Below are 27,030 nucleotides of genomic sequence, written 5' to 3' on the forward strand. Positions count from 1 at the left end.
AAAGGCACTGGACAGAAACCAGGAAGGAAGCCAGCCTCGGCCTCACCACTGGGGACTGGGCAGAGGAGTCTGAGTGTCGATCTGCGGACACTCTGTGCTGGAAGGGACGTTTGGGAAGCACAGCAACGTCGTTTTGCTCAGAGTCAAAACACATCACGATTCTCTGGCACGACTGATCCTAACAACATAACAGTCTAATAACATAATTCCCCAAATGTCCAAGATACAATTGAAAAATCACTTGACATGCCAAGGACCAAGAAAATCACAACTTGACAGAGAAAAAGACAATTGACACACGCCAACCCTGGGATGACACAGACATGGAAGATATTTCAGAAGAATTTTTAAATGGCCATCATAAAACTCTTTCAATAAGCGATTATAAACAAACTTGAAACAAATAAAAAAAAAGTCTTCACAAACTAAAAAGATTTTCAAAAAAAGAACCACGCGGAAAAAGTAATTAGTCAAAATAAGACACTCAGTGGATGAGCTCAGCAGAAGATTGAAGGAGACAGAGGAGAGAACCAGTGAACTCACAGGCAGAACAATAGAAATCAGCCCATCTGGACAACGGAGAAAATAGGCCAAAAAATAGTCGTTTCAGTTATCTAATGGAATATTCCAAGGACTTCCTGGTTTCCTTGAAAGTATAAAGCTACTGGCTAGGGACTTTTTCCAATGCAGATATGAATTTAAGAGTCTTATGTTTCTACCAAATCTCTGTAGACAGTGTTATCTCTCTTTTGCAAAGAAGTGTGGACAATCAATTAGTGATTCCAGAAATCCCCCAGAAGTAAAATTGCTAAATGTCTTTAACTGCTTAAAAGTAGTAATGAAATCAGTCGTTGAAGACATAAGAGCTCCTCTCGCTCCTAAATGCTCTTTTTGTATCCATCTTCTCTCCAGTGAGTACCAGTGCCCTGCCTCACACAAAGACAGGATCCGTGAGAAAACAAAACTCCTGGGTTATGTGATCTGTCTCCAGGCTTTTTTGGGTACCAATTACCATGCAGTAGACTGACCCACACTGTGAAGATGCTATAAAGCTGGGTGAACACATTTAGTAAGAAGATAAAACAAGTATAGTGCAAGGAATTTATGCTTTCAACAAATATTGAAATATTCAACAAATATTGAAACCTGCAAGGTACAAAGCACTGCTCTCTACAGTTGGAGCCCTAGACAGAGATCCCTCCAACAAGCTCCACTTCCAGTGAATGGGGACCTGTGGAGGCGCAGAGAGATGACAGTAAACCACCGCCATAAAAAGTAAATGAATTAGTATGTTAGAAAGCGATATTCCTTTGATAATAGAAGGAAAGGTAGAATAGTAGAGGGGAAATGGGGATGGAGTGGAGGTTGGATATGGGGCAAGGAAGATGAATTCACTGAGAGCAAGATTCAGTGACCCAGTGTTGGGGAAAGGGAAGGAGGAGGAGTTGCAGGGGAGAGAGGGATTCTGAGCAGCAGGTTGAGTGGGTGGGGACAGGAGTGTGGCCCCAGCCTGAAGCTTGAGTAGGAGCTCAAGGCTTAGCAAGATGGATGCAGATCATTCAAGGCATGCCTTGAAGACCTTTATCTTGGATATTCTTATGAGAGGTAGAACAATGAGAGCTGAGAGAGATGGTAATAACCCTTTCCCAGGCTTTATTATTAATATTTCCCCCACCTCACAATCCTGTTAGTCTTGTTCAAAACAAGGCTAGGCTGAATTCCAATTCTAATAAGAAAAAACCGAACTGTCAGAAAAACAGATTTTCTGAAAATCAAGTATATATTTTACATTTCAGTCTCCTTTTTTATACGAACGTTAGCTACCAAGACAAGCACTGTGTTACTAAAAGTAAGCTTCAGTATTCAGAGACTCTCTCCAGATGTGCCCTCTGTGGAACTACCCTAACAATGTGCTCTTGTACATTTGTCATCTTTCTGGCTTTGGCAAGATCTCCCTTTTGTTCCCACCTTGAAGGCTTCTTGTTCTTAACAGATCAATGAAACTCATGTACACACTTACGTATACAAATGCACATGCACACACCCACCCCCAACATCTGCAGGTTTAAGGATTTTTTTTTCCATAATGTTCACAAAGTTTAAGACAAAACCCAATAAAGCATACGATAACCGCTATCTCCTTAGGTCAAATTTGAATTCACTTAAAACAACAATAACAAAAAAATACTTGCAATGAACAACTTGGTTAAAAAAAGGTAACTATCATTCATCACTTAGATCTTCAAGATTCACAGCAACAGAAAAAACAATTAAGAAAAACGAACTGCAAAAGAAGTCTATGTGTTCAAAAGAAAACTATTTGGTGCTGATTTATTTAAATAAAAATTTATTTCCCAAATATTTACATAAGGCACAATAAAATTTGATTTGAAGTCTATCAATTCATAATTTGTAACAATTCAAGCCGAAGGCCAGGATGAAATGCACAGCTGACTAACAGGAAAAAAAATCATTAATAATCAAGTGAAACAATGTAACCAGAACTACCATTGGGGAACACGAGCAAACCCACACCAGAAAGAGTCCCCAAAACGGTAATCATGACCTTGCGTTAATTACCGGGGAAAAAACGCACATCAAACAGGAAAGGCTGGCTTTCAAGGAAACAAAAGTGTAAACCAAATGAAAGAAGTTGGGTTGCCCATAAATCAGCTTGAAACCTGGTGATAAGTGGGCAGACATCACTTTGGTGCTAGAACAAGGCATTCCTCATCAAAGTGGAACTCTGATGAGTGACATGAGTTCCCCCACTCCAGCACCCTCTGGAGAAGAGCTGAGCAGAAAGCCACAATCAGGACTCCCAAAGGCTTGCCCGGAGGTGACGGTTGCTTTCTTCTCTACTGGGCTTGAATTAATCCATGGGCACCTATCAATTTCACCAACAGCTGTGACACTGTACGTGCCATGGGGTTTGATAAAAGGGCTTCGGTACCACTCCTCTCTAAGGAAAGCCTTGCCAAGCTGCTAGAAAATTTTTTGCAAATTTAGCTGTAAAATACACTGATAGTTCTAACAAAGGCAGAAAGAGAAGGGAACTTTTCTGTTCCCTTTGTCGCTGATTTTGATACTCTGTTACACAGCCTTGGGCATAATGAGGAGTTGGGACCAGTAGAACAGGGGGACTCTGAAAGCACAGACCAGGAGAGACCTGAACTGAGCATGTTCATAGCATGTTCATAGCAAGACTCCATGTCAGACCCTAATGGGCTCCTCCAGGGTCAGAGAGGAGAAGACTTGGATTTTCCCACGGAGATATAAGCCCCCAAAGAGCAGGGAATGGGTCCTCATTTGTCTGTCCAGCTTTTGGAACAGTATGTACCTTAAGCAGGTGAACCAATGTTTGTTGAATAAATGAATGAAGTCAATCAAGGCATAAATAGAGGATTGGTCAGAGACCAGGCAGGATGTGATTAAGAACAGAAATGTCAGGAGGTGAAACGGGGCACTGGCATGTTCACACCCCAGGGACACAGATAGCCAAGACCCCTGTGTTTTGTTTTGTTTTGTTTTGACTAAAATAGTTGCAACAGAGGTTACTCTTGGATTTTTAAGGAAGAGTATGGTTTAGACACTTAGGAATGTCTTTGTTTAAAAAAAAAAAAGCATCTAACCTCATAATAATTCTCCCTTTTTGAAGACCCAGGATTCAGTGTGGGTTTTGCCCAGAGCTCAGAGATCCAGTTAAAAGATAGGAAGTCCCTATCTAAATAAAACTGGTCTCCTTATACAATCCTATGACAGATTTCTGTAATTTTATGTTTGATTTGGCATCCATCTTTAATTTCCCTCTAGTACCACCAGACTTTTTCTCTGTGTACTTTATAATGTAAATTTTGCTATCTGATTTTCACCTTAGTTGTTTCCTTTAATATGCAAATTTAAGGCTATTTAGCTGACAACTGCCTAGGATTGTGAAATAGGTTATCAAGAATCTGAAAGCCTAAGATAGGATAAAACAAAAAAGGTTTTTGTGAATCTGTAAGATGTACTTCTATCGGCATGCCTAATATGTCAATGTATTTATGTGTTGCGTACACAATGTTTCACTACTGAAAATATATAAAGAGCTCCAATTAATTAGTTTAAGAAAATTAAAGCACTTGAATAAAATACTTTATCAGGAAAAAGAGACTAGTCAAATGCTTTTTCAAGTTTATGTAACTTAAGTAATATATTTAAATAAATAGGCTAGCTTTAAAATTATTGGTAAAGTAGTATTAGAAATGTCTTAAAAATTGCCAGCATATATTTTTGTTTGCATTTATTAATCAAGCAATTTCATTCTTATCCCTGCCAAATACTATAAGGTGTCAAAATTTTGGCATAGGGGTTACAAAACTATAAACCCAACCCAAGTCAGAATGATCTTTTCTTGTGTAATCTTTAATAAATAAAACATTAATATTGGTTAAATAAAAATAGCTACATCTCAAATTTAGTAAGATTACCATAACTTCTAATCTTGTGGCTTTAGGCAGTCTAGCCCACAGGCAGTACAATTTGTTATCATCTTTGTTTCAAAACTAAACTATAAATTAAGTTCCTCCAAAAGTTAATTCAGCCTATGCCCAGGAATGAGCAAGGACAGCTTGGAGGTAAAAAGCAAGATGGAGTCAGTTAGGTCAAGTCTTTTTCACTGTCTCAGTTATAATTTTCCAACAGTGGTACCATAACTTTAAATGATGACTATCACATTTTCCATAAATAATCTAGGTAAACAAATAAAATACTTAGGTAAGTGTTATAGGATAAATACTTGTAGACAAACTCATCATAATTTAGAATCTAATGTTATATTAAATAATAGATATTTCACTATTTGGGTATTTGCCAATAAAAATATATCTGTAGGAAAACATTCTCTCTAAAAACAAAGTGTGTCCTTTTAAAAAAGATGAACAATTTTTGTCTAATTCAAAGCTTATTTAAAAGTCATGTATAAAACAAGGTAAAAGGAACAAGAAAATAAAAGAGATGTAAAGAAAGTTATAAAAATAAAGAGGTTTCTTTGGCAAGAAAGCTTAAAGAGAAATAATTTCATATGAGGAAAAAATCTTGTATGGTAAATTTAGTCCTAGAGTAAAATGACTGGTTATTTAAGAAAGAGGGATGTTCAGGACAAACTAGAAAGTCCAAGCAGGTCGTGAACAGTCTGTGTGAGTCACAAAAAGAGGATTTATCAAAAAAAAAAAACAAAAAACAACTTTTATATGATCAAGTTGTCATATTAAGTTTGGTTTACTTAGGAAAAAACTGGGATTAATTTTTTTTAATTAAGGTTATTATATCCGCGTATCTCTCTGTATGCACTTTTAAAGTATTTGTGACACTGAGTTACAGGGCTTTGAGTCCTGGGTCTAAAAATGACACCAAATCCTACTAAATTTTAAACACTGACAGCAATTAAAGCCCCATCTTCGGGTCCCGTAGAAGATGCCAATCAAAATAAACTACATTCCTGAGACACAGGGCCAGAAATTAAAGCCATTTCAACTCAAGGCCCAGAGACTGTCGTGGAAGAGGTGGGTGCATGAGATTGTAAAGGTCGATTTTGAAAGAAAAAATAAGTTCAGTTTCTCTATAAATTAATCATTAATGTTGAAGGGCACACTGATGTAAGACTAGCATATGGGCCCCCGTGTCAAATTAACAAAGTTTTCTTGAAGCATTAACTGACTCTTCAATAAATGTTATAAAGGTTATAAAAGGCTTATGGAAGCTGTATCTTATGGTCAAGATTAAAATTTTATAGATTGTTTACAAAATTTTGAAAAACAAATTTAATTGACTTTGTGCTATTTTTATTAGGGCTTACTGTTTGGAACATTAAGCCTCCTCTCTCAAAGAATGAAGATGTTTGCCTTTTTTGAAATCCTTGAGTTATCACTTTGGTAAAATAAATGACCCTATTTTATGATATCAAGAGTATTAAACCTTTGACATTTGACAAACTTTCCAAAATCAAATTATAAATTATGTCTTTTTCTTACCTAATTAATACTTTAAGACATTAGATTCCCTAAAGTCCAAAAGTGACATAATTTGGCTTATTTGGTATAAAAATTATACAGGGAACACTGTCAAATATGAAATGGTGTTTGGTTTTCTTTAGGTTGTATTTGTATAAATATGTTACTGGTATGTGTTCCAAAATCAGGGTAAACTCCTGTAATTCCAATATGACTTAATGTACATTATCAGTGATAATTATAATTTTTATGTTAAATTGTTGTGTGCCACAAGGTAAAAAATTTCCTTGTCAATTATGTCTTTCACTATGGCTACCCTAAAACGTTTTGTCATCCATGGACAATTGCTTGTTTTGGTCCTCCTTAGAAGGCGGTTTTACAATCAGCTATAGAACTCTAACAGGTGTTCTGAAATGCAGGTTTCTGACAACTAACTTATGACAATACAGATATTTGCATAAGTGCAGTAAGAATCAATTTTCACTTGTAACAGGCCACAATCAGAGAAACTGTTTATTTTACCAAGACTTTGACTGGAATGGTGTGCTTTCCTTTAAGGAATCAAACTTGACTTATGAAGCCAATAACAACCCCTTGGAAAAAACTGGCCTCAAACCTTTGTCTACACAGCCCCTGCACAGGGTTCCTGACCTGTGGTAGGTAAACAGTGTCACTTTCTGACAGGTCCAGGAGCCTCAAGTTTATCTTGGAACCTCAAGAGGAGCAGATCACCCAACTCATAGGTATTTGATGGCACACATCCATGGCTGGGCTCGGCTTTAAAAAAGTCTTATCTGAGATTCCTCCTATGGAACACGGTTCCATCAAAGCCAATTTAAAAGCCTTTGTAAAAATAATTATTCTTGCTGCACTGTATACAAATAATTAGGCCAAGTATAATAAAGCAAACCAGTCCTACCATGATTTGTCTTTAGTAAAAATGGGAAACTGAAGAGAGAATAATTATGTTTCAAAACTATAGTACACCTGTTGTTAGACTCTAGTCTTATCTAATGTTTTTCAATTTTTAATATTTTCTACAGTTTGGACTGAATTCTAAGTTTTCTGGGCTACAAGTATTCAAAATAATGTTTTCAATTTTTTGTTCCTTCCTTTTTTTCCCAATTTTTCCTAATTTGGAGTCACTGAAAACTAAGCTGTGCTTTTGTAAAGCCCTGTGAACCGAAGCCAGACAACTTAAACTTCAAAAGAAAATAACAACAATCTATTTACATACATAAGCCACTTTCATACCTGCCGACTGATGTATGGGCTTCAGAGTAATGTGGCCTATATTGATTTTTCCAGGATTGTTCTTTCGCTTGTTGTTGTTTGTCTTCCTTCCTCTATTTTCTCTTCATAGAACAACCTTATCAGAATGAGCTTTCCTAATAACTCAGATACTAGCTGTCTAGGAATAAGCCATCCTAGCCATGAAAGATCAGACAAAACCTGGGAACAGAGACTCATTTTCTTCTAAAATGCTTTCTCCAAAAAAATTTTTTAAAGTGGGGCGGGGGTGTTGAGGAATGTGAAAGGAAAATATCTTAGGCCCCCAAAATCACTTAAAGGGAAAATTCAAGCTGGGAACTGCTTGGGGCAAACCTGCCACCCATTCTATTCAAAGGCATCCCTCTGCTCACTGAGATAAATGCATATTTTACTGCCTCCTTTGGAGAGGCTCATCAGAAACTCAAAAGAATGCTACCATTTGTCTCTCACCTACCTGTGACCTGGAAGCCCTCTCCTTCCTTTGAGTTGTCCTGCCTTTCCAGACCAAACCAATGTTCATGTTACATATGAGATAAATGCATATCTTACTGCCTCCTTTGGAGAGGCTCATCAGAAACTGAAAAGAATGCTACCATTTGTCTCTCACCTACCTGTGACTTGGAAGCCCTCTCCTTCCTTTGAGTTGTCCTGCCTTTCCAGACCAAACCAATGTTCATGTTACATCTGTTGATTGATGTCTCGTGTCTCCCTAAAATGTATCAAACCAAGCTGTGCTTTGACCACCTGGGCGCATGTTCTCAGGACCTCCTGAGGCTGTGTCACAGGCATGCATCCTCAACCTTGGCAAAATAAACTTTCTAAATTTACTGAAGCCTGTCTCAAATTTTTGGGGTTTCAGAAGCCTGTTGCTCCTAGGCTGCTCACCTGTACAGTATGTGACTGTACTGAATACTGTAGGCCACTGTAACACAATGGTAAGTATTTGTGTATCTAAACATAGGGCTGGGTGTGGTGCCTTATGCCTGTAATCCCAGCCCTTTGGGAGGCCAAGGCAGGCAGATTACTTGAGGTCAGGAGTTCGAGACCAGCCTGGCCAACATGGTGAAACCCTGTCTCTACTAAAAGATACAAAAAAATTAGCTGGGCATGGTGGCACACACCTGTAGTCCCAGCTACTCGGGAGGCTGAGGCAGGAGAATCGCTTGAACCCAGGAGGCAAAGATTGCAGTGAGACGAGATCGTGCCACTGCACTCTACCCTGGGCGACAGAGGAAGACTCCATCTCAAAATAAATAAATAATAAAATAAACATAGAAAAGATACAGCAAAAATACCATACTACAGTCTTAGCAGACACCACTGTAAATGTGGTCTACTGCCTGAAAAGTCATTATGGGGCACGTGACTGTATTTCAAAACTATCTACGTTGACCTCCAAACCTGTTCTGCTGGCCTTCCTTAGATAAGACTAAGATAAAGGCAACAGGCCCATCTGCAGTTTCAAAAAATCAGACCATATCCAGCTTCATACTAACAGTTTTTTCTTTGGTAAGACTAGCAGCTATGTTTTTTATGTGACATTTTAAATACTTATTTAAATACCCCATAGAGACTGTCTAGATGCTTCACATTTCTATAGGCTTGAGTACAATTTTAATACTATTACAAGAGTCTTCACAATTTGGCAAGCTACATTAATGACCCTATTTAACTTATGATCCTACTCTTCCATAACTCATACACTGCATGTGTTGTAATCCGTTGCCTAGTTAGCAAATGTTTCTGTAGAATTAAGCTTCCCCGTATCTGTGGGTTGAAAATGTTTACACATCCCAGCGGACATATTTGTGCTGAATCTCAAGGTTTTTGAGGCCATGGCTCATTCCTTCTCTGCCATTTCCCATAGTCTTGGATTTACGAAACATACGCATATACCCAGCAAACACAGACTGACAGTGACTCACCCTGATCTCACGCTTGGTAATCAGGTTCAGATATCTTGGTCCTTCAGCATGAGTGTGGTTCTCAGGTCTGTCCGTCTGGCACATATTACAGGCAAAACCCATATTTTAAATGCGTAAGAAGCTCTTTTTGAACCTAAAACATTCTAGTCTTTATATTCTGAGGCCTAGCACATGCCTGAAACACTGAGATCCTTGCAATAGCTGAGGGGTATACCTGCTTGGACCACACAGTAGAATAACCTCCCTTACCTTAAAAAAAAAAAAAAAAAAAAAAAAAAAAAAACCAGAAAACACAAAAACACAAGATCCAAGTTTCCTGTTGACAGCTCAAACTCTAAAAGTCCTACCAGCCACTAACCCATTATAATTTCTCCTTTTTAGGTAGATATACCCATTATTTTATTCTTAATACAGCATTACCTTTCAAACTATATACCAAATTGAGTGGAGTAGACATAGTCAAGTTCATCTATGTCTGCAAGCAAGACTTTTCGCGTGCACCCCGCCATGAAGGGCTATCAACCCTCCTCTGCCCCCAGAGCTGGAAAGCTGTCCAGGCTCACACATACTTGCCTCTCTCAACTGCTCCATGTCCAGTTGACGAGGATTAAAGAAAACAAACAAAAAATACCATTCAGCTAAAGGCAGATTTGCGAGGCTGCCAAGAGCACGCTTCCCTCCTGCCTTGACAAGGCTTCTTCATAGTCCGACAAAGGAGACTAACACTCTTAGACACAAATACAAGTTGGAGATGTCTCTGTTTCAAAAAGAGTTCTGAACCCACGTTGGAGCTGGGTGGGAATAACTCAATGCATGACTGAAGCAAAGGGTCAGTGCTTTCAGGGCTCTCAGAGTAAAGCCATGAAACAGAAGAGGCAACAGCAGCCCCAGGCTCTTCTGTCCTCAAGCAAATGTCTGCAACAAGTGCGTCTCTTGTCCAGGACGGCAGACACCCTCTGCAGCTGCCTTCTTCAATCTTCAGGCTCACTCTCCTCAGGACAGTGAAACGCCTCCGGGCAATCGTTCTTTCCTCATTCTTTCCCAACTTCCTCCCTGTGCTCCACTGTGAAAGCCAAAATGTTGGGGCATCATCAACCCTGACACCCCGGGCCCCACCCCAGCACTCTCTTAATTCCGATGATTTTCCCCAGTGTATTAGTCCGTTTTCACACTGCTGATAAAGACATACCCAAAACTGGAAACAAAAAAAGGTTTACAAGGTTTAATTGGACTTAGAGTTCCACATGGCTGGGGAGTTCTCAGAATCATGGTGGGAGGCGAAAGGCTCTTCTTAGGTAGCGACAGCAAGAGAAAATGAGAAAGAAGCAAAAGCGGAAACCCCTGATAAACCCCTCAGATCTTGTGAGACTTACTATCACGAGACTAGCACGAGAAAGACTGGCCCCCATGATTCAATTACCTCCTCTTAGGTCCCTCCCACAACACGTGGGAATTCTGGGAGACACAATTTAAGTTAAGATTTCGGTGGGGACACAGCCAAACTGTATCACCACCTAGTGATCCCAGCTTCTGTCTTAATCTGACTTTCCCCTCACACGTGGCTTTGAGTCACCTTTGCCCACCTGCTGATGCCGTTCTCATGTTACACGTGTTCTTCACCTTCAGGCTTTCCTGTCCTTGTCACAATTTCCGTGTAGGTGTTTTATCATTAGGGCCTGACTCAGCGTTTCAGCAATGAAAGATGAGCGGACAGTGGAGAAGGCAAGCCAGAGGAGGGGCAGAGTGAGCACAGGCGTGGGGACGCGAAAGGACAGGGGAACACCGGAGAACTCGGTCATCCCCTTGGGAGCCAGGGAGATGCTGAGCTGGAAAACCTAGCCTCGGGTCAGAACTGGGCTCCCATCAATGCCTGGTACATGGTAACAGAAGGTGCTCAATAGATGTCCACCAAGTTGAATCAAAGGGCATCTCATGAGCGTGCTTTAAAAAGCCTTATGGTGTGTCAGATGGAAGACGCATTGGGAGAGGCTGTGGTGGAGACCTGTGTTAACAGCCTGTCACAACGTTGCAGGCGATATCCAAGCCCAAAAGAGATGCTTCTCCCTGTGTGTCTGTGGGGGAGTCCATCAGGTGCATGGTAACCCAGTATGAAGGCATCGGCGTTATGCCTACGTTTTCTCTCACTAATCATGTTCAGCTCTAGTTGGAGACATAGGTATATGTAATCTGTACCTTTCCATTTAAAGAAGTTGGCCACTGGTGTAGAAATTGTACATGAACAATCTCAATTTATGAACATCATAATTACCCTGGTGAAAGGACTGGCTGGAAGGCGCATGGCATATCGAGAAATCCTCAAAGCCCTGGAATTGGATCAGGGAGTCCAGCCAGAAACCTCCTCCCCTGACCCCGCCTGCCCAGCCCACTGCCCTGGGACAGGCCTCACAGGCAGCACAGCTGGTGTGTCTGCTCCTGCAGGGCCCTGCGCACACCAGCTCTGGGTTTGTTCTTGTTTGGATAACATGCAGAGCTCGCCGTCACTAGACTGTGATTGGGTTGAAGGACAGGGTCTCTTGCTCATCTCCCAACTCACCTTATAGCATAGAGCATGTTCTGTGTGATGCCTGCAAAGACCAACTGAACACGCATGCATTCACCCGGAATGCCCTGTGATGGCCGGTGTCTGCGTCTGATGAGTTGGTGCCTTGTTCTTCTGGCAAGAGAACCACATGCCCTGGGGTGGGCATGCAACCTGCACAGGATGACTGTAGATCTCTGCCCCCGTCCACAGTGACGGTGCCAATGGTGTTGTGCTGGAAAATGTTTAACAACCAGCTCTTGTGTGGCAGGGGAGGCAGCAGGTGGGAAGGAAAAAAGCCCTGATTTACAGTTCTGCCGATTTCTATGGTGCAAATATTCCCACAAAGGTCAATGTCAAGCTATCTACATGAAATCAATGAAGAAGAAGCTGGGAAGAGATTACCAAGTTACCAGGGTTCCCTTTTAAAACATGCACGACTCCATCTGCTGGCATGATGATCTGACTAAGTGGGGAAATCACAGCAAGAATACCTTCACTTTACGTCCATCTAGCACTTTACAATTTATTCCCCTCATCTTACAATAAAAAAACCAAGCCCAGGTAAGTTGACCGAGTCACCAAGGTGGTTAGGCCACTGTTCAGAAGCCAAGACTCCAGGCTCCAAGCCCGTGTTACCATAACACCAGGGCAGGATCCTCTGCTCCACAGCCCTAGCACAGTATGTACACATCAAATCTACCCAAAAACAGCCACATGAAAGCTAGAAAGGGAGCCATAAGGATGCTAGAAAATAACTGCTCTCCTCAACACTTTCCATATCATGTAACCATATATTCTGAGGTGGCAGAGGTGAAAAAACACTGTATCTACCAAACAGTGTATCTACCCCACAGTATGATAAAACACTGTATCTACCAAAGGGTATGATGAAACACTGTATCTACCAAACGGTACGATGAAACACTGTATCTACCAAACGGTACGATGAAACACTGTATCTACCAAACGGTATGATGAAACACTGTATCTACCAAACAGTATGATGAAACACTGTATCTACCAAATGGTATGATGAAACACTGTATCTACCAAACGGTATGATGAAACACTGTATCTATCAAAGCATTTCTAGGATTTTTCCTTCCGAACAGACTGTGGAATTGGAGAATACTTTTGATCTAATATTTTCCCTCCTTTCAGGAGAACCAGAATAGGACCAGAGAAGGGACGTCTCGAAATGTTTGACAATGCCTCAGATCCCATCTGGGCCCAAGATAACCTGAAATAGAGAAAAATACAAAAATACCTTTTGCCATTAGGATTCCCTTGCTTTAGAGCTTGTTTTCATAAAACCTATTTCCCCCTTACTTTAAATGTGCTATTTAAATTCTATCTCCAGTATGGCGAAACCAAAACCCATAGGATAAGGCAGTGGTCTTCCAATGTTTTTGATTCCTTAAAAAAAAAATTAAATATGCATCATTAGCATATAAAACTTTTATACATGTAAAATTTGTATTTTATATAACTTAAAAAATATATAAAATGTCCTATCCGGACATCTATAATATGATATAATATGATGGTATGACATGAGATGAGATAAAAGGAACATAAACAGAAGCTCTCAGGTTTGTTTTTTCTATACCCCAATGGCTTGTCTTGTTTACCTCCTGGAAGTACCCACTGCACCGTGAAGACCACACCCGATCGCCTTATAAAGTTACAAGACACCAAAGTCAAACTCACAACCTAATTTGAAAGTCGTAACTTAAGTCACAAGTGAAATTTAATGCTTCCAAAAACAAATGGGCACCTTGTCTGAGAATTAATTTATTTATAAACCGTATGAATAGCTAAGACAACTTGACTTAAGCCAAGCATCCATTCATACAATTCAGTATCACATGTGTATTCCTAAACTTGCTGATTCTTTAGGGCTACCTGTTTGAAATTTAGAGTGACTAAATTCCCTATTTAAAACGTAAGGTCATTTCTTGTACCAGGGACACAGATTCACAGTAAAAAAGATAGAGATTAGATAGATAGATAGATAGATAGATAGATAGATAGATAGATAGATAGATAGATAGGCAGACAGGCAGGCAGGCAGATACATTTAAAAAATAAATGGATTGTTACTGAAAATACACAAGGCTTGCTATCACAGTTACATTATTCCTGTTAAAAACTTAGAACTCCAGTGTCCTTGCTTATCACTCTCCATTGAATCAGCTTCATGAGACTGATTCATTTGGATATTTAATATGCTTCCAATCACCAGGCATGTCAGCCACACAGCCTGCGCTATCACCAGATGATCTGAGCTAATAACACACTAATGTCATCATCAGACCTCACTCCTGATACCTCCTTCTTTCTCCTAAATAAACAAAAATGTGTTGGCATGAAGGGTTCATTTTGGAATAAGCATCATATGGAAAAGTTTAGCCAAGTAAAAGCCCAATTCTAAATAAAACCATTTCACTAGGAATTGGGCCAGAGTGTAACAGTAACTATGAAGAGAAAACATTACACCTGAAATGAGCTGGAGAGGCAGATAGACAGCTTCCTCGATACTTCAGATTAAAAACCCTAGAAGTACATGGAACAACAGAATGGATGGCCTTGGTGAGATGACTTCATTTTATAGTTCCTCAAGCAGAGCAAGTAGAGGAACCAAAGATTTGTTGCCCTCTTTTTGGCCAAACAGAGAGGCTGCCAGTAAGACAGAACCGAATATTGCAAAATGGGCAGGCAATGCCCCCACCTGATTTGTGAGGGGTGTCCCTCTTCTATTGCCCTTCTGCCTTTCTCTACGTTTGAAGGACAGAGTTTCATTCTATCTTTCCTACGCAGACTGCCCCATTGGTTGTGCAAAGCCATTCTGAAGACTCAGACAGTGTATTTATAAATTTTATTTTATTTTTATTTTTGAGACAGAGTCTCGCTCTGTCACCCAGGCTGGAGTGCAGTGGTGCAATCTCGGCTCACTGCAACCTCTGCCTCCCGGGTTCAAACGAGTCTCCTGCCTCAGTCTCCCAAGTAGCTGGGAATACAGGTGCCCGCCACCACGCCCAGCTAATTTTTTTATTTTTAGTAGAGACAGGGTTTACCATATTGGTCAGGCTGGTCTCGAACTCCTGACCTCAGGTGATCTACCCGCCTCAGCCTCCCAAAGTGCTGGATTACAGGTGTGAGCCACCGCACCCAGCCCTGGACAGCGTATTTAAAGAGATGACACAAACGCTGGATGAACATGCTGAGCAAGGAACACATGGTGAAGGAAACGTGTGAGGCTTTCCCTCCAGTCAGCAGAAAATCCACCCCACGGGGCTGGGTTTCCAGCATGGCAACCACTGGCTAGACCTGAGTGGGGCAACTGGCCCCTGGTGAGGTTCCTACACAGTTTATATACAGTTTGTCACCTTCCTCCACGTCCAATGTCACCAGCCAGCCTCACTTTACTCCTTTGAGTTCCTGGATTTAAGAGGTGGGAAAAAGGATTTCTTGGCCTTGTCCATGGATAAAAGCAAGGTATTTTATTGTATAATCTCTCATTTCCTATCTTACCAATAAAATAAAGGTAGGGGTGGGAGAGATAGAAAGGAAGAAAAGGGAGAGGAGAGAGAAATAGATACCATATTAATGTGTCATTTATCAGGAAACTGGACTTCACTTCGGACTTCACCTCCACAGTAGAATAAAAGACTTAGAACGCAGACTGGATTCATTTCCTGGGGCTGCCAAAGGACCACAGACTGGGGAACTTAAATAACAGAAATTGATTGTCTGAGTTCTGGATTCCAGGAACCTCAGATCGGGGTGTTAGCAGGGTTGGTTCCTTCTGAGCACGTGAAGGAGGATCTGTATCATGGCTCTCTCCCAGCTGCTGGGAGCCAGGTGTTCTTTGGCTTGCAGGGGACATTGTCCTCGTATCTTCACATCGTCTTCCTCTCTGCATGTCTTTCTCTGTGTCCACATTTCTCCTTTTTATAAAGACACAGTCTTGTGGGATTAGGGCCTACCCTAATGGCCTCATCTTAACTTGATCACCTATGAAGACTATTTCCAAACAAGTTCACATTCACAAGCACTGGGCTTTCAACATCTTGGAGGGACATAATTCAGCCGTGACACCAAGCATCCAGCTCTTTCATCTCAGTTCCTTTCCATGAATGACAGCAATATTTGGGACAAGGGTTGACTATGTTCTGCTCAGGTCCTGAAAGGCACGGCCTGAAACATGCTCCTTGTCACCCCTGGTCCCGGGGCCTCTGCCACACCCAGTCTGGAAGAGGCAGTCAATCCATCCATCAATCAATAAAAGGTGCTGATGAATTTCACCACACCTGATTTCACAATGGGCTCACTTTATATTTTCCTTTTCTACTCATTCCGTAAGCTCTTCCTTATTTTGTCCTTTTTTGGTGTTTGGGTTTTATTTTGTATTTTTTCCAGTTTATAAAATACATGATCATTGTGTAAAATATAAGACATCCAGATAATAAGACAAGTTTCTAAAATCATCTCTAATTCCTAAAAATAGCACTCTGACAAATTTACTTCCAGTCTATATTTATAAAATTAGTATTAGAATGTACCAACAGTTTTGTATTGTGCTATTTTTACTTAGTAATATTTAGGGTATAACATGGTCCAAGGAAATAATGACCCAGCTGGGCATCTTTCTATAAAAGATTATGCATGGACAGATTTTTTTTTTCAAATTCAAATTAACAGTTTCTCAAGGCACATTTTGAACAATTGTTCAGGTCAAGACAAAAATCAATCTTGAAATAAACTGATGGTCACAATTATTGAAATTTCTGAGGGATGGATACTTGGAGCCCATCTAGTGACAGAAGGTCAATGGCTGCAAGTTGCTGCTAGGCGCCACTGTATGCATGCCTGCTCTCCTGCAGGTGTCTGTGGATGCTTCCTCTGGCCTCATTCATTTGCATGGCAGCCTCATGACACAGCAAGGTCATGATGACATCTGATAGTTCCATCTCCTTTGGGTGCCTGGCTGCCTGAATAAACCCATTTAGCCACTTGGTGATGCCAGCATATGCTCCTTCCACCCACTGAACCACCTTTCCTCTTGCCAACATCTCACAATTCCACTCATCCCTCAGCACCTGGCTTGTGATGCTGCTTCACAGGGACGTCGCTGCACCCTGCACAGGACGGCTGGGCTGTCCCGTTCCCTGCACTCCCTGTGTGCCTCCAGTCTAATCGTCAACTCACTGCTCTACCACGCTGGGTCTATGAACCTTCTCCACGAGACTGGGTCCCTACCGAGGACAGCAGCTGCACCCCTCTCATCTCTGTTCTCCAGGTGCTGACCTCAGTGCCTGGCCCCCTGGACTGAGCTTGGGTGCACGTTTGTTAAAGAATGCCTGCTGGGCGGCAACAGGCATTCTGCAGCCAATTAGCATGCACAGGTTTGATCCTAGCAGATGTTTGCTTAACATCATCCTTGGGTGTTAAAATAAAAACTTGCATAGCATTTGACGTTTGCTTATTTCAAAGTGTGATAGAAAAATGGATTTTGGAATCTCAGCTCTCCTGCTCACTGTTCGGCCTTAGGCAAGTCATCCAACCTCTCGGCCTCAGTTAACAGGGGAACTGCCTGTTCACAGAGTGGTGGTGTTAGTAAATGAGGTAATGGCTAGGAAAGGTTTAGCACAATGCTTAATACACAGTTAACACGTGACAAATGTAGCAAGTGTAATGACTGCAGCTGAAAATAGCTGCCCATTAATGAGTATGCTTCTCTTTTTATTCCATAGGCCCGTGGAGTGGCACCCCAGAGGTCACAGGTTTGAGAGCACATCACTTACTACACTGACCAGTTGGACACATGGCCTCATCTCCAGAGCTTGGCTCCTGAAATGCAGGGCAGGGCTGGGTTGTGCTAAAGTGAAAGGCTCTCCACTGAAAGACTTCCTGGCCCCAATCTCTGCTCCATCACTTCCTGTGTGACCTTGGCTAAGTCACTTAAACTCTCTGTGCCTAACTACTCAAAACAGTTCCTGGAACAGTAAGTGCTCAGTAAATACTAGCTGGCTAAAAGTTCATAGAATAAAAAGGCCGAATCAGGAAGTGTTGTTCCTCAGCTTGCACAGATCGTGATTCTTTTATTTTTCTCCCATCTCTCATTCCAGTATCATGTAAATTCAGATACTTAAATTCTCTAACTTGTAAAGAATTTTAAGTGAGATCTAAATTAAAGCAATTTCTGGATTGCTTCTGCTACATTCCATTTGGCATGCTGACTTGCTAGCCTCGTATGGTCTTTTGTTGTTGTTTGTTTGTTTGTTGTACTATACATAAAGCTTTACTAAGAGAGGAGAAAACAGAACAAGGTCCATTTGTGCCCAAACATGGGATGGATGAATGGTTCTGTCCTGTTAATGCTGATTAGTATAACATGTGGCAGGTAGCACCGTTTTGTAAGAGATTATGATAAGATCTTTAGAAAACCAGACTGCAGCCGGATGTGGTGGCTCACTCCTGTAATCCCAGCACTTTGGGAGGTCGAGGTGGGAAGATCACTTGAGGTCAGGAGTTCAAGACCAGCCTGGGCAACATGGTGAAACCCCATCTACTAAAAATATAAAAATTAGCTGGGCACGGTGGCACTTGTCTGCAATCCCAGCTACTTGGGAGGCTGAGGCAGAAGAATCATCTGAGCCTGGGAGGCAGAGGCGGCAGTGAACCGAGATTGGCCACTGCACTCCAGCTGGGTAACAGAGCAAGACTCCTTCTCAAAAAAAAAAAAAACAGAAAGAAAGAAAACCAGACCGCAAGCTCTTTGAGGGCAGGACAGTAGCTGCCTTTGCTTCCCACTATTTCCCAAGTACCAAACGCAATGCCTGACACATATTAGGTGCTGAATACTTCTTGAATAAATGAGAAAATGAATTGGATGTAAAAGTAACATCTTTGTTGCTTGATTCAACATAGCTTTCTCATTTCATTGGTCCAGTTATAGATTCTGTTAGATATGAGTTCTAAATTTCTTTTCAAAGAATCAATATGTCAGTATGTTCAATTCTTTGCCTTCTACTTTTAAACGTAACTTCCTCGTAAAGCAACCTGTTTCGATTACCTGCTCCACCCTGACTCATTCCAATTACCTCCTCTACCCTGACTCCTTCCAATTACATACCCTGTAATAACCATTTTTCCCGCCAAACCACTCATCCCCATCACGCTCTTTAAATTAGCCAATCAGAATTAGTTTAGCTTGTGCCGTCTAACCCTAGCCAATGGGGGAAGGACACAGCAGCAGGGGCCATGGGCTTCAGGGATAAGAACCCCTTCCCTTCTCTTGTCCAAGTGTGCGCTCGCCATTGCTCCATCTGTGAGGGTGCACCCTTCTATAGAAGTAACTTGCCTTGCTGAGAATTAAAAAGAAAATTTTATATTCGAGTGCTATCTCTTTTGCAGCACCGAAACTTTATTTATAACAATTCCCTGTCACTCACGAGGTCTTCCAGGAGATACACCCCTTAGAACTAGAAAAGAAAAGAAGGAAGGTTGCTTTTCGTCAGTTTCCAGAAGCACCCCCGCTAGCCCGTCACTGGTGGAAGCGGAGGGATCTCGTGACGTCGAACCATCAGGGTGTGTGACTCCAGGTGAAGTCAGGCTGTGTTTGCTTGTTTCAGCTGTGCAGTGTGGGCACACTTCAGAAGTAAAAGGTACCCGCAGGTGACAGAGGAAAAAGAGAAAAAGGCTGTCCCAATAGATAAACTCATGGGCCCCCTGCTCAGTTCAGGGGGCAGGGCTTTGCCTTTGGGTTAGAATCTTAGACCCACAGGCAGAAGGAGGCCTGGGCGGGTCTGAGAGGCTTTAAATTCCCTTTGTCATGGGTCACGGGTCTTTTAAATTCCTTTCCATCTGACTTGACTCACCAAAGCCACTGTTGTTCAGCTACTCTGAAGGGGGAGATGACCAGTTTCAGGATCATGTCCACCTGCAGCCAGTTACTGAACCCTCTTCTGGGAGGTGATCACCATCTGGGAACTGATACGGATGACTCTTTGGACCTTCAAAGAGGGGACCCAAATTTGAGGCTGTGTCCTCCCAGCAGAGGTAGCCAGTAGGTCCTGCCCAACTCCACATTTTGACAGGTTCAAAGGCAGAGATATGAAGGGTTAGGACAGGGGCCACTCAGGGACACTCCCTTTCTGACATCTTGGAGCTGAGTAACTAACTATCAGGACAAGTGAAGGAGTCAAAACCTGTTTGGAACTCAAAGAGCGAAAACTCCCGCTTAGATTGAATTGAAATGAGAAAAAGCAAACCTGTCATTAATCAGGCAGGGAGGAGAAGCATAGAGGAAGCCGGCTGCAGAGTTAGCAGAACAAACTGCTTCTCTCAAGGTCATGCAGCGGTTGGAAAAGCCACAGCGACACTCTCTTTGGGGGATCAACAGCTTTCTTACCGAGGACACCACAGACTTCCCTTGTATTTTCATTTGTGGGGTGCGGGGGTGGCCCACACCCAGTTGTTGCCTGGTCAAGTTGACAAACATCAGGAAGCTGCCACCCTCCGTCTTCTCTCACTTCTCAGAGAGTCAGAAAGGCAGCCAGGCAGGGCTGGAGAGCTAGGTTCACTTCGTATAAACTTTTAACACACAGAATGAAAGCAGATGATAGCACATTGATGCGGCCAGGATTCCCCTCAGAGAGGTTACCATGGAGGAGGCTCCTGAGACGCCACCTTGCCTGCCCTGTGCTGCCAGGCAGGAGGGTCTGCAGGCAGAAGGAGCGTCCCCAGCCCAGCAATGACAGCAAAATGAAAGTGCTGGCCCAGCACCCACAGCAACATCCTGAGGCCATCAGAACGACAGCTGACCTCCCTCGGGGGAGCTCCTAGGCACAGCAGGGAAGAAGAAGGAAGAAGGAAGAGAAGAAGGAAAGATTGTTTTGTTTTACAGTTTGAAAATCCAATGTGCAAAAAGTACTTTATCCATAAGGAGGAGGAAATTCAACTTCAGGCCTCACCTAGCAGGTCACCTGGCAGCCACACACCTGGAGACAGTTTCCAGTGCTGGCAGAAAAGTGAATCAGTCTGCCAGTCTCTGGGATTAGAATGGCATACACAGGAAAGCACACAAAACCAGCAGGTCACACACCTTTCAGGGCGGAGATTCAGAAACACCGGCCTCTAGTAGGTCTCATTTTATGACTCACTCTGTCCCACTAGCTTATCTTGTTAGGTTTTCAGACCTACCTGGTGACACCTTGGTCGATAAGCACATGAACAGATTCAAAATTGAGGCACCCTTGCCCAGAGAAGGGGCTAAAGCACAAGTCCCCAACCCAGATGGAAGACCTGGCTGCCTTTTTGCCCCAAGGCTCTGGCTGGGTGGAATATCTGCTTCCTCTCAGGAAAGCAGAGTTGAGGACTCCCATTCTCCGTGGTCGTTAATTTCAGACAGGTTCTGGTAATCGCATGACTTGCTCTGCAGTTTCTCCAGCAACTCGGAGCTCCTAACCCTCTTGCATGTACAGCCCTTGCTGCCGCTGTTCCTAACTTGTTACCAGGCCCCGATCCCACCTTCCAGATAGGAGCAGACCAACTTCTGCCAGGTCTCCTGGCCTCTGCCAAATCCCTTCTCGAGTAGCAAATCTGAAGTGACTTATACATCCTGAAGTATGTTACAAATGATTATTATTATTCCAGCCAGAAACAGATACCATTTTCCCCACTACATGCAGTAGTGTTGTAAGAGGCAATATAGAGCGTACTCTCCTTTTGTGAGCCTTATACAAATACAGCGGCACTCATCGAGTGTGGGGTGCGGTGGGGGTGGTGAAAAGGAAGTAAACAACTTCCCAAGAGGAAAATAAAAAATTCTAAACCCTTTATTAGAAAACTATTGGAATCTTGGTCAACTCTATTCCACCCCTTTACTTCAAATGTAGCTGAGGGTTTTGAAGTTACCTGTCCAAGTGATGAACTAATGGGAAAAAAGATCAAGACACCCTTGCCAACCCCCGCCACTCTTCCTCCTTCCATGGACACAAATTCCAATTTCCATCCTAAATCTGATGTACTTTAAGGAATTTCTAAAGCACTTTCAGACAGAGTGTCTCATTCTGCATTCTGAAGCAGCCATTGTAATTGGCCCTCTTATTTGTACTCCGAGAGTTTCTGTGGCCGCCAAAGGTGACGCAGCCTGTAGCAGGGGAGGCAGGATGTGTAATTTCGCAGGCTGGCACTCCAAATTCTCACTCCCTTCTTGCCACCATGTGGCCTTCCCCATTAAAGGAAGATGTGTAGCTGTGCATCCAACGGCCGTTTAAAACCATAAGCGTCACAGTCCAGGAATATTCAGTGGCAGGCTCCAGCTCATAGAGCCTGTTCACAGCAACACTGAATTTGGAAGCAAGGCACCAGGGCTGGGGGTGTGGGGTGGGGGCAGTCAACATTGAATTTGGAAGCAGGGCACCAGGGCTGGGGGTGCGGGGTGGGGGCGGTCAACACTGAATTTGGAAGCAGGGCACCAGGGCTGGGGGTGCGGGGTGGGGGTGGTCAACACTGAATTTGGAAGCAGGTCACCAGGGCTGGGGGTGCGGGGTGGGGGCGGTGTCCACTGTGTTTCATTTCACTGGCCCTTTCCAAGACAATTAGGTCATTGGCAATCCTTCCCATCCCCTGCCTTTTTTTCTTTTTTTTAACCCTGACATTAATAGATTCTCCTAATCTTTCAGTTTTGTTTTGAAACCCACAATGTCAGAGAGGAAAAAAAAAAAAAAAGGCCAGTCTTGGCCACCTTTCCCTAGAGATTAAATGGCATATCCTGCTTAGTGGAAAGGCAATGAAATTCTACCCTTCACCCCACTTCTTCCAACTTTCTTCCTTCTTTTTACCTTAAAGAAGCTGGCTCCATCCTCCCTTCCTCCTTCAGCATGCCAAGCCAGCCTGACTTGGCCTTTTCTGCCTAGCAATCTAGGCAAAAATAAGACAAAGCAACCCTCTAAAAATCATCCATCGAGATTACATTACTTTCAAGTTGTTATTCATGAGGTTGGTTGCTGCCACTAGAATAAAATTCTCTGCTCAGTGTCTCCCTGTGTCCTGCTGTTAGCCAGGCTGTCTTTACTGCTTGTTTTGTCTCTATTTGTCTTTTATATCAGCGTGGCCTTTTGCATGAGAGCTTTACCATGCCAGGGCGGGTAACTGCTTTGAACTTACTTGGTAACACACCAAGCTCTTACTTAACAAATATTTAATGAGAAAAGAGACAAAGACATAGCTCTGCTAGACAAAAGCGAACACAGAGATGGAAGGGCTCCGTGTCTCAAGGAAACATTTTTTTCTGCCTTTTCCTTAGAAAATCAGCTGGAAATCATGAATGCTGATGACTGTCTAAGCTCAGAGTGACTCATACGCCAGAAGACACAATTAAAGCCATGAAGAGTTTCTATCTTAACTCAGAGGGAAGCAGAGAAGAGTTACAGCACAGACGCTGCAGAGTCATCTCCTAGTTAAGCTGCTGAATTCTCCACAAACTATCTCCTCCTCTGGCTGATCAGTGGCCCAGCAAGGCTTCCTAAACACTCTTTTTACATGGCCTTGGTTACTGTGAAATAATTGACAGAGGAAGTCTGTCAGTTATCTAGAGCAAGGAAAAGGAAGCAGGAAAAGAGAATCCTATGGGGATACCAGAAACGGAGAATCCTGGCGAGGATTCTCTCAAACCTGGGGATAGTTTGCACTGGCTTATCACCATGAGGTGCCCATGAGCCACCCAGGATCCTCACCCTCCCTTTCTACTGTATTCTCTTTTTCCAGCAGCCAGGACTGCTCCTCTAGAGGGAGAAATCTTCTCTTCCCACTTCAGATTGTTTAAAAATGCTTCTACTATTGCTTGGCCCAAAGCCCTAGGAAGCCCTCCTCGGGGGATGTGGGCAAAGGTCATTGCTGGGGTGCACCTGGATGGAGGTGCTTCCTCTGGGGAAGAAGGCACAGAGCATCACTGGGTATACCTGGACGGAGGTGCTTCTAGGTTCTTCAGTGAAATTAGACTGCCTACCCTTCATTGCACCTGGCATTGAGATGCCAGTTGTCTTATATGGTTAATTCTTGAGTTTCATTTGGAGTTTGTTCTAAATAATTTAATTAATTTGTGATGGATAAAAATCTGCCTTGCTTTCTGAATTTGTTGCCCATCTTAATTTCCACCAGAAACAAATACGCTAATGCATCCTGCGAAAAGTATCTCCACAATCCTGCCCTAAACTTAGCATGTCTTTACCATCAATCAAAAGAAAAATAGAGTACTCTTGTGGACTCTGATTCCAAATCCTGTTTCTTATTTCTTAACTCCAAATGAGAAACCCAATTCATAACCATCCACTTGAAATTTGGGTAGGGGTTATGACAGTAGAAACATACAGGATTTCATATTGCAAACTAACAGATTTTGGAATCTCCATAGGTGCATTCAAATCACATAAATGCAAGTTTCAATGAAAAAGCATAATCAGCATTGCTTTGTTAAATTTAAATTCTGCTTAAATAGAGACCAACTGCTAGAGGGTAAAAAGACATTTAAAATTATAAACATCTTTTAAATCTCAGTCAATTATCTCCTTTCCCTTGATTACACAAACTCGTCTCTCTTCAAACAGCTACAGTTCCTGTCCAAATCATCTCCTACTGTCTCTGCCCTGTTGGACAAGTTTTTCCTTTTCCTATACCACTGTAGAAGCATACATACTAGGAGACCAATGTTGAGTGAAGTGTATGACAAGGAAAAAGTACATTGCATCGTATTGGATTGAATTGGTGGTTAATAGGCCACAGACAAATAGACTAATGTTGCTGTTTTACAATTATAACTCAATCTTAGGATCTTATGAACACTTTCAAGACATATTTCTATAAAGCATTGTAATACAAGACGTGGAAGGTCTTGCACTCAAACTATATCCGAAATACTATCAGGCATATCTGCAAGTTCTGAGTTGTGAAAAAAGTCATAAATAAAGATATGTCTATGACTTTTTTTCCCTTACAAGTTAGTATTCTGAAGTTTAACAAATAAGACTGGACCAGTGGTAATCCATTTGGATAGTTATACACAGCTTGAATTGTCTTGATTCAAATTCAAATTTGATCATTTTATTTAAAGGGTATCAAAAATGTATCAATAATTTTGGACTCTTGGCATAATCTTAGATAGCTGATATTTTTTAATAGACAAATTTTTAAAAAGCTCATATTTTGGCCAGGCGTGGTGGCTCACACCTGTAATCCCAGCACTTTGGGAGGCCGAGGCAGGCGGATCACGAGGTCAGGAGATTGAGACCATCCTGGCTAACATGGTGAAACCCTGTCTCTACTAAAAATACAAAAAATTAGCCAGGCGTGGTGGTGGGCGCCTGTAGTCCCAGCTACTTGGGAGGCTGAGGCAGGAGAATGGCACAAACCCAGGAGGTGGAGCTCGCAGTGAGCCGAGATAGTGCCAATACACTCCAACAAAAGAATGAGATGATGTCTCAAAAAAAAAAAAAAAAAGAGCTCATATTTTGAAATATATTCATCCCACATATATCATTATTAATATCACACTGCATTCTCTACTTTTAAGAATAGATATAGGCTTAAGGCTAATCAAAATCAATAGCAAAATGCATTTCTAGATGTCCCAATACACTCATTCATCTTTTCAATTGTTGAAGCTCAGGCCAGTCAAATTAGTCATGTTTGAAATAGCCTAGCATAATCAAACACACACGGACACATACACACACACAAATGAGTGTACTTAAAAGTGGAGAAATAGGAGTAGGGCTGTGGATTGTATCAACGTCAATTTTCTGGTTGGAATATGCTATTCCAGTTGTGCAAGATGCTACCATAGGGAGAAACTGGCCAAGGAGTATACAGGATTTCTCAGTATTATTTGTCACAGCTTCATGTGAATCAATTATCTCAAAATAAAAAGCTGAAGAAAAAAGGCAAGGAAGAAAACAATATAGTATACTGCCACTTAGTTTTTTTTTTTTTTTTGAGACGGAGTCTCGCTCTGTCGCCCAGGCTGGAGTGCAGTGGCGCAATCTCAGCTCACTGCAAGCTCCGCCTCCCAGGTTCACGCCATTCTCCTGCCTCAGCCTCTCCGAGTAGCTGGGACTACAGGCGCCCGCCACTACGCCCGGCTAATTTTTTGTATTTTTAGTAGAGACGGGGTTTCACCGTGGTCTCGATCTCCTGACCTCGTGATCCGCCCGCCTCGGCCTCCCAAAGTGCTGGGATTACAAGCGTGAGCCACCGCGCCCGGCCTGCCACTTAGTTTTTTAAAAACATATATGTATGTATACGTATCTATATAGATACATACACAGAAAGACGCACATGCATTTACAAGAGCTATATGTATACTATTTCTGTAAGGATAACTAAGAAATCAGTAATACTGATTGGTTCTGAGGAGAACTAAAGAAACTAACAGAATGCATATTTACTTGTCATAGTATACCTGTCTGTGACTGTTGAATTTTGAGCTACTGGCATTATTCATTCAAAAAATAATTTTGGGGGATTGAGAACAAAATAGCCATTGGAAACCTAAAACAAAAACAAAACAAAAAAAACAGCTCAGCACACAATGAAAGCCTAGTGAATCCATATCAAGAGCCATAATTCTGATACACACATCCACAATGAAGACGAAAATATAGAATCTTAAGTATCTTACGGCTTGAGATGCAGTAGGACAGTCTGCAGTTGATCTTCCGGAAGAGCTGCTTGTTAATTGGCCAGAGGAGGAGAGTGAAGAGCTGAATGGTGTTGATGATTAGCCCCGAGGCAATAAAGACGTAGCAGAAGACCAGGTGGCACAGGAACTGAGACTTCAGCAGTCCCGTGAGGTCCATGATGCGTGGACGCTCTTATTCAGAAATAAATAAATACCCACAGTCAAAGATTTCCAGAAGGAAGAAAGATCCAGGACTCAGGAAGGCGTCTAAAACACAAACAAATAGGAAATGTTAGCAAAAACACGATGTGCTTTTAGAGTCAGAAAAAAGGTGCCCTGAAAAGAAAAATATACACTTGAGGTTAAACTCATTGTGCGTTAGTTGATGTATCTTTACTTTGCAAACATTGATGCAGTGCTTATTTCCCATCGAGCACAGTCTAAGCCCTTTAACAATGATCCTTCCTTTAATTCTCCCAATATCCTCTGAGGTTGGTACTTTGATTACAGATGAGGAAATTGAGGCCTGGAAGGTGGAGCCACTCGGCCAGGGTTCACCACTTCCCAGCTGGGCAGTAGCTGAGCCAGCCACGGAGCCCTGGGTCCCACTTGAGTGAC

The 27,030-nt window shown here is 42.2% G+C and overlaps 1 protein-coding gene across 4 annotated transcripts in view; it reads right to left on the minus strand.

The window, feature by feature from the left end:
- AGPAT4 (1-acylglycerol-3-phosphate O-acyltransferase 4) overlaps positions 1-27,030 on the minus strand; it is a 193,619-nt gene that overhangs the window by 79,046 nt on the left and 87,543 nt on the right. For all 4 annotated transcript variants that reach the window (XM_032162026.2, XM_032162036.2, XM_058435648.1 and 1 more), the window contains one exon: positions 26,413-26,679. In XM_032162026.2, coding sequence (XP_032017917.1) covers positions 26,413-26,590 — 178 coding nt within the window. In that variant the 5' untranslated portion in view covers positions 26,591-26,679. The remainder of the gene's footprint in view (positions 1-26,412; positions 26,680-27,030) is intronic.

Source organism: Hylobates moloch, unplaced genomic scaffold (assembly GCF_009828535.3).
Source record: "Hylobates moloch isolate HMO894 unplaced genomic scaffold, HMol_V3 SCAFFOLD_2, whole genome shotgun sequence".
Classification (NCBI taxonomy): Eukaryota; Metazoa; Chordata; class Mammalia; order Primates; family Hylobatidae; genus Hylobates; species Hylobates moloch.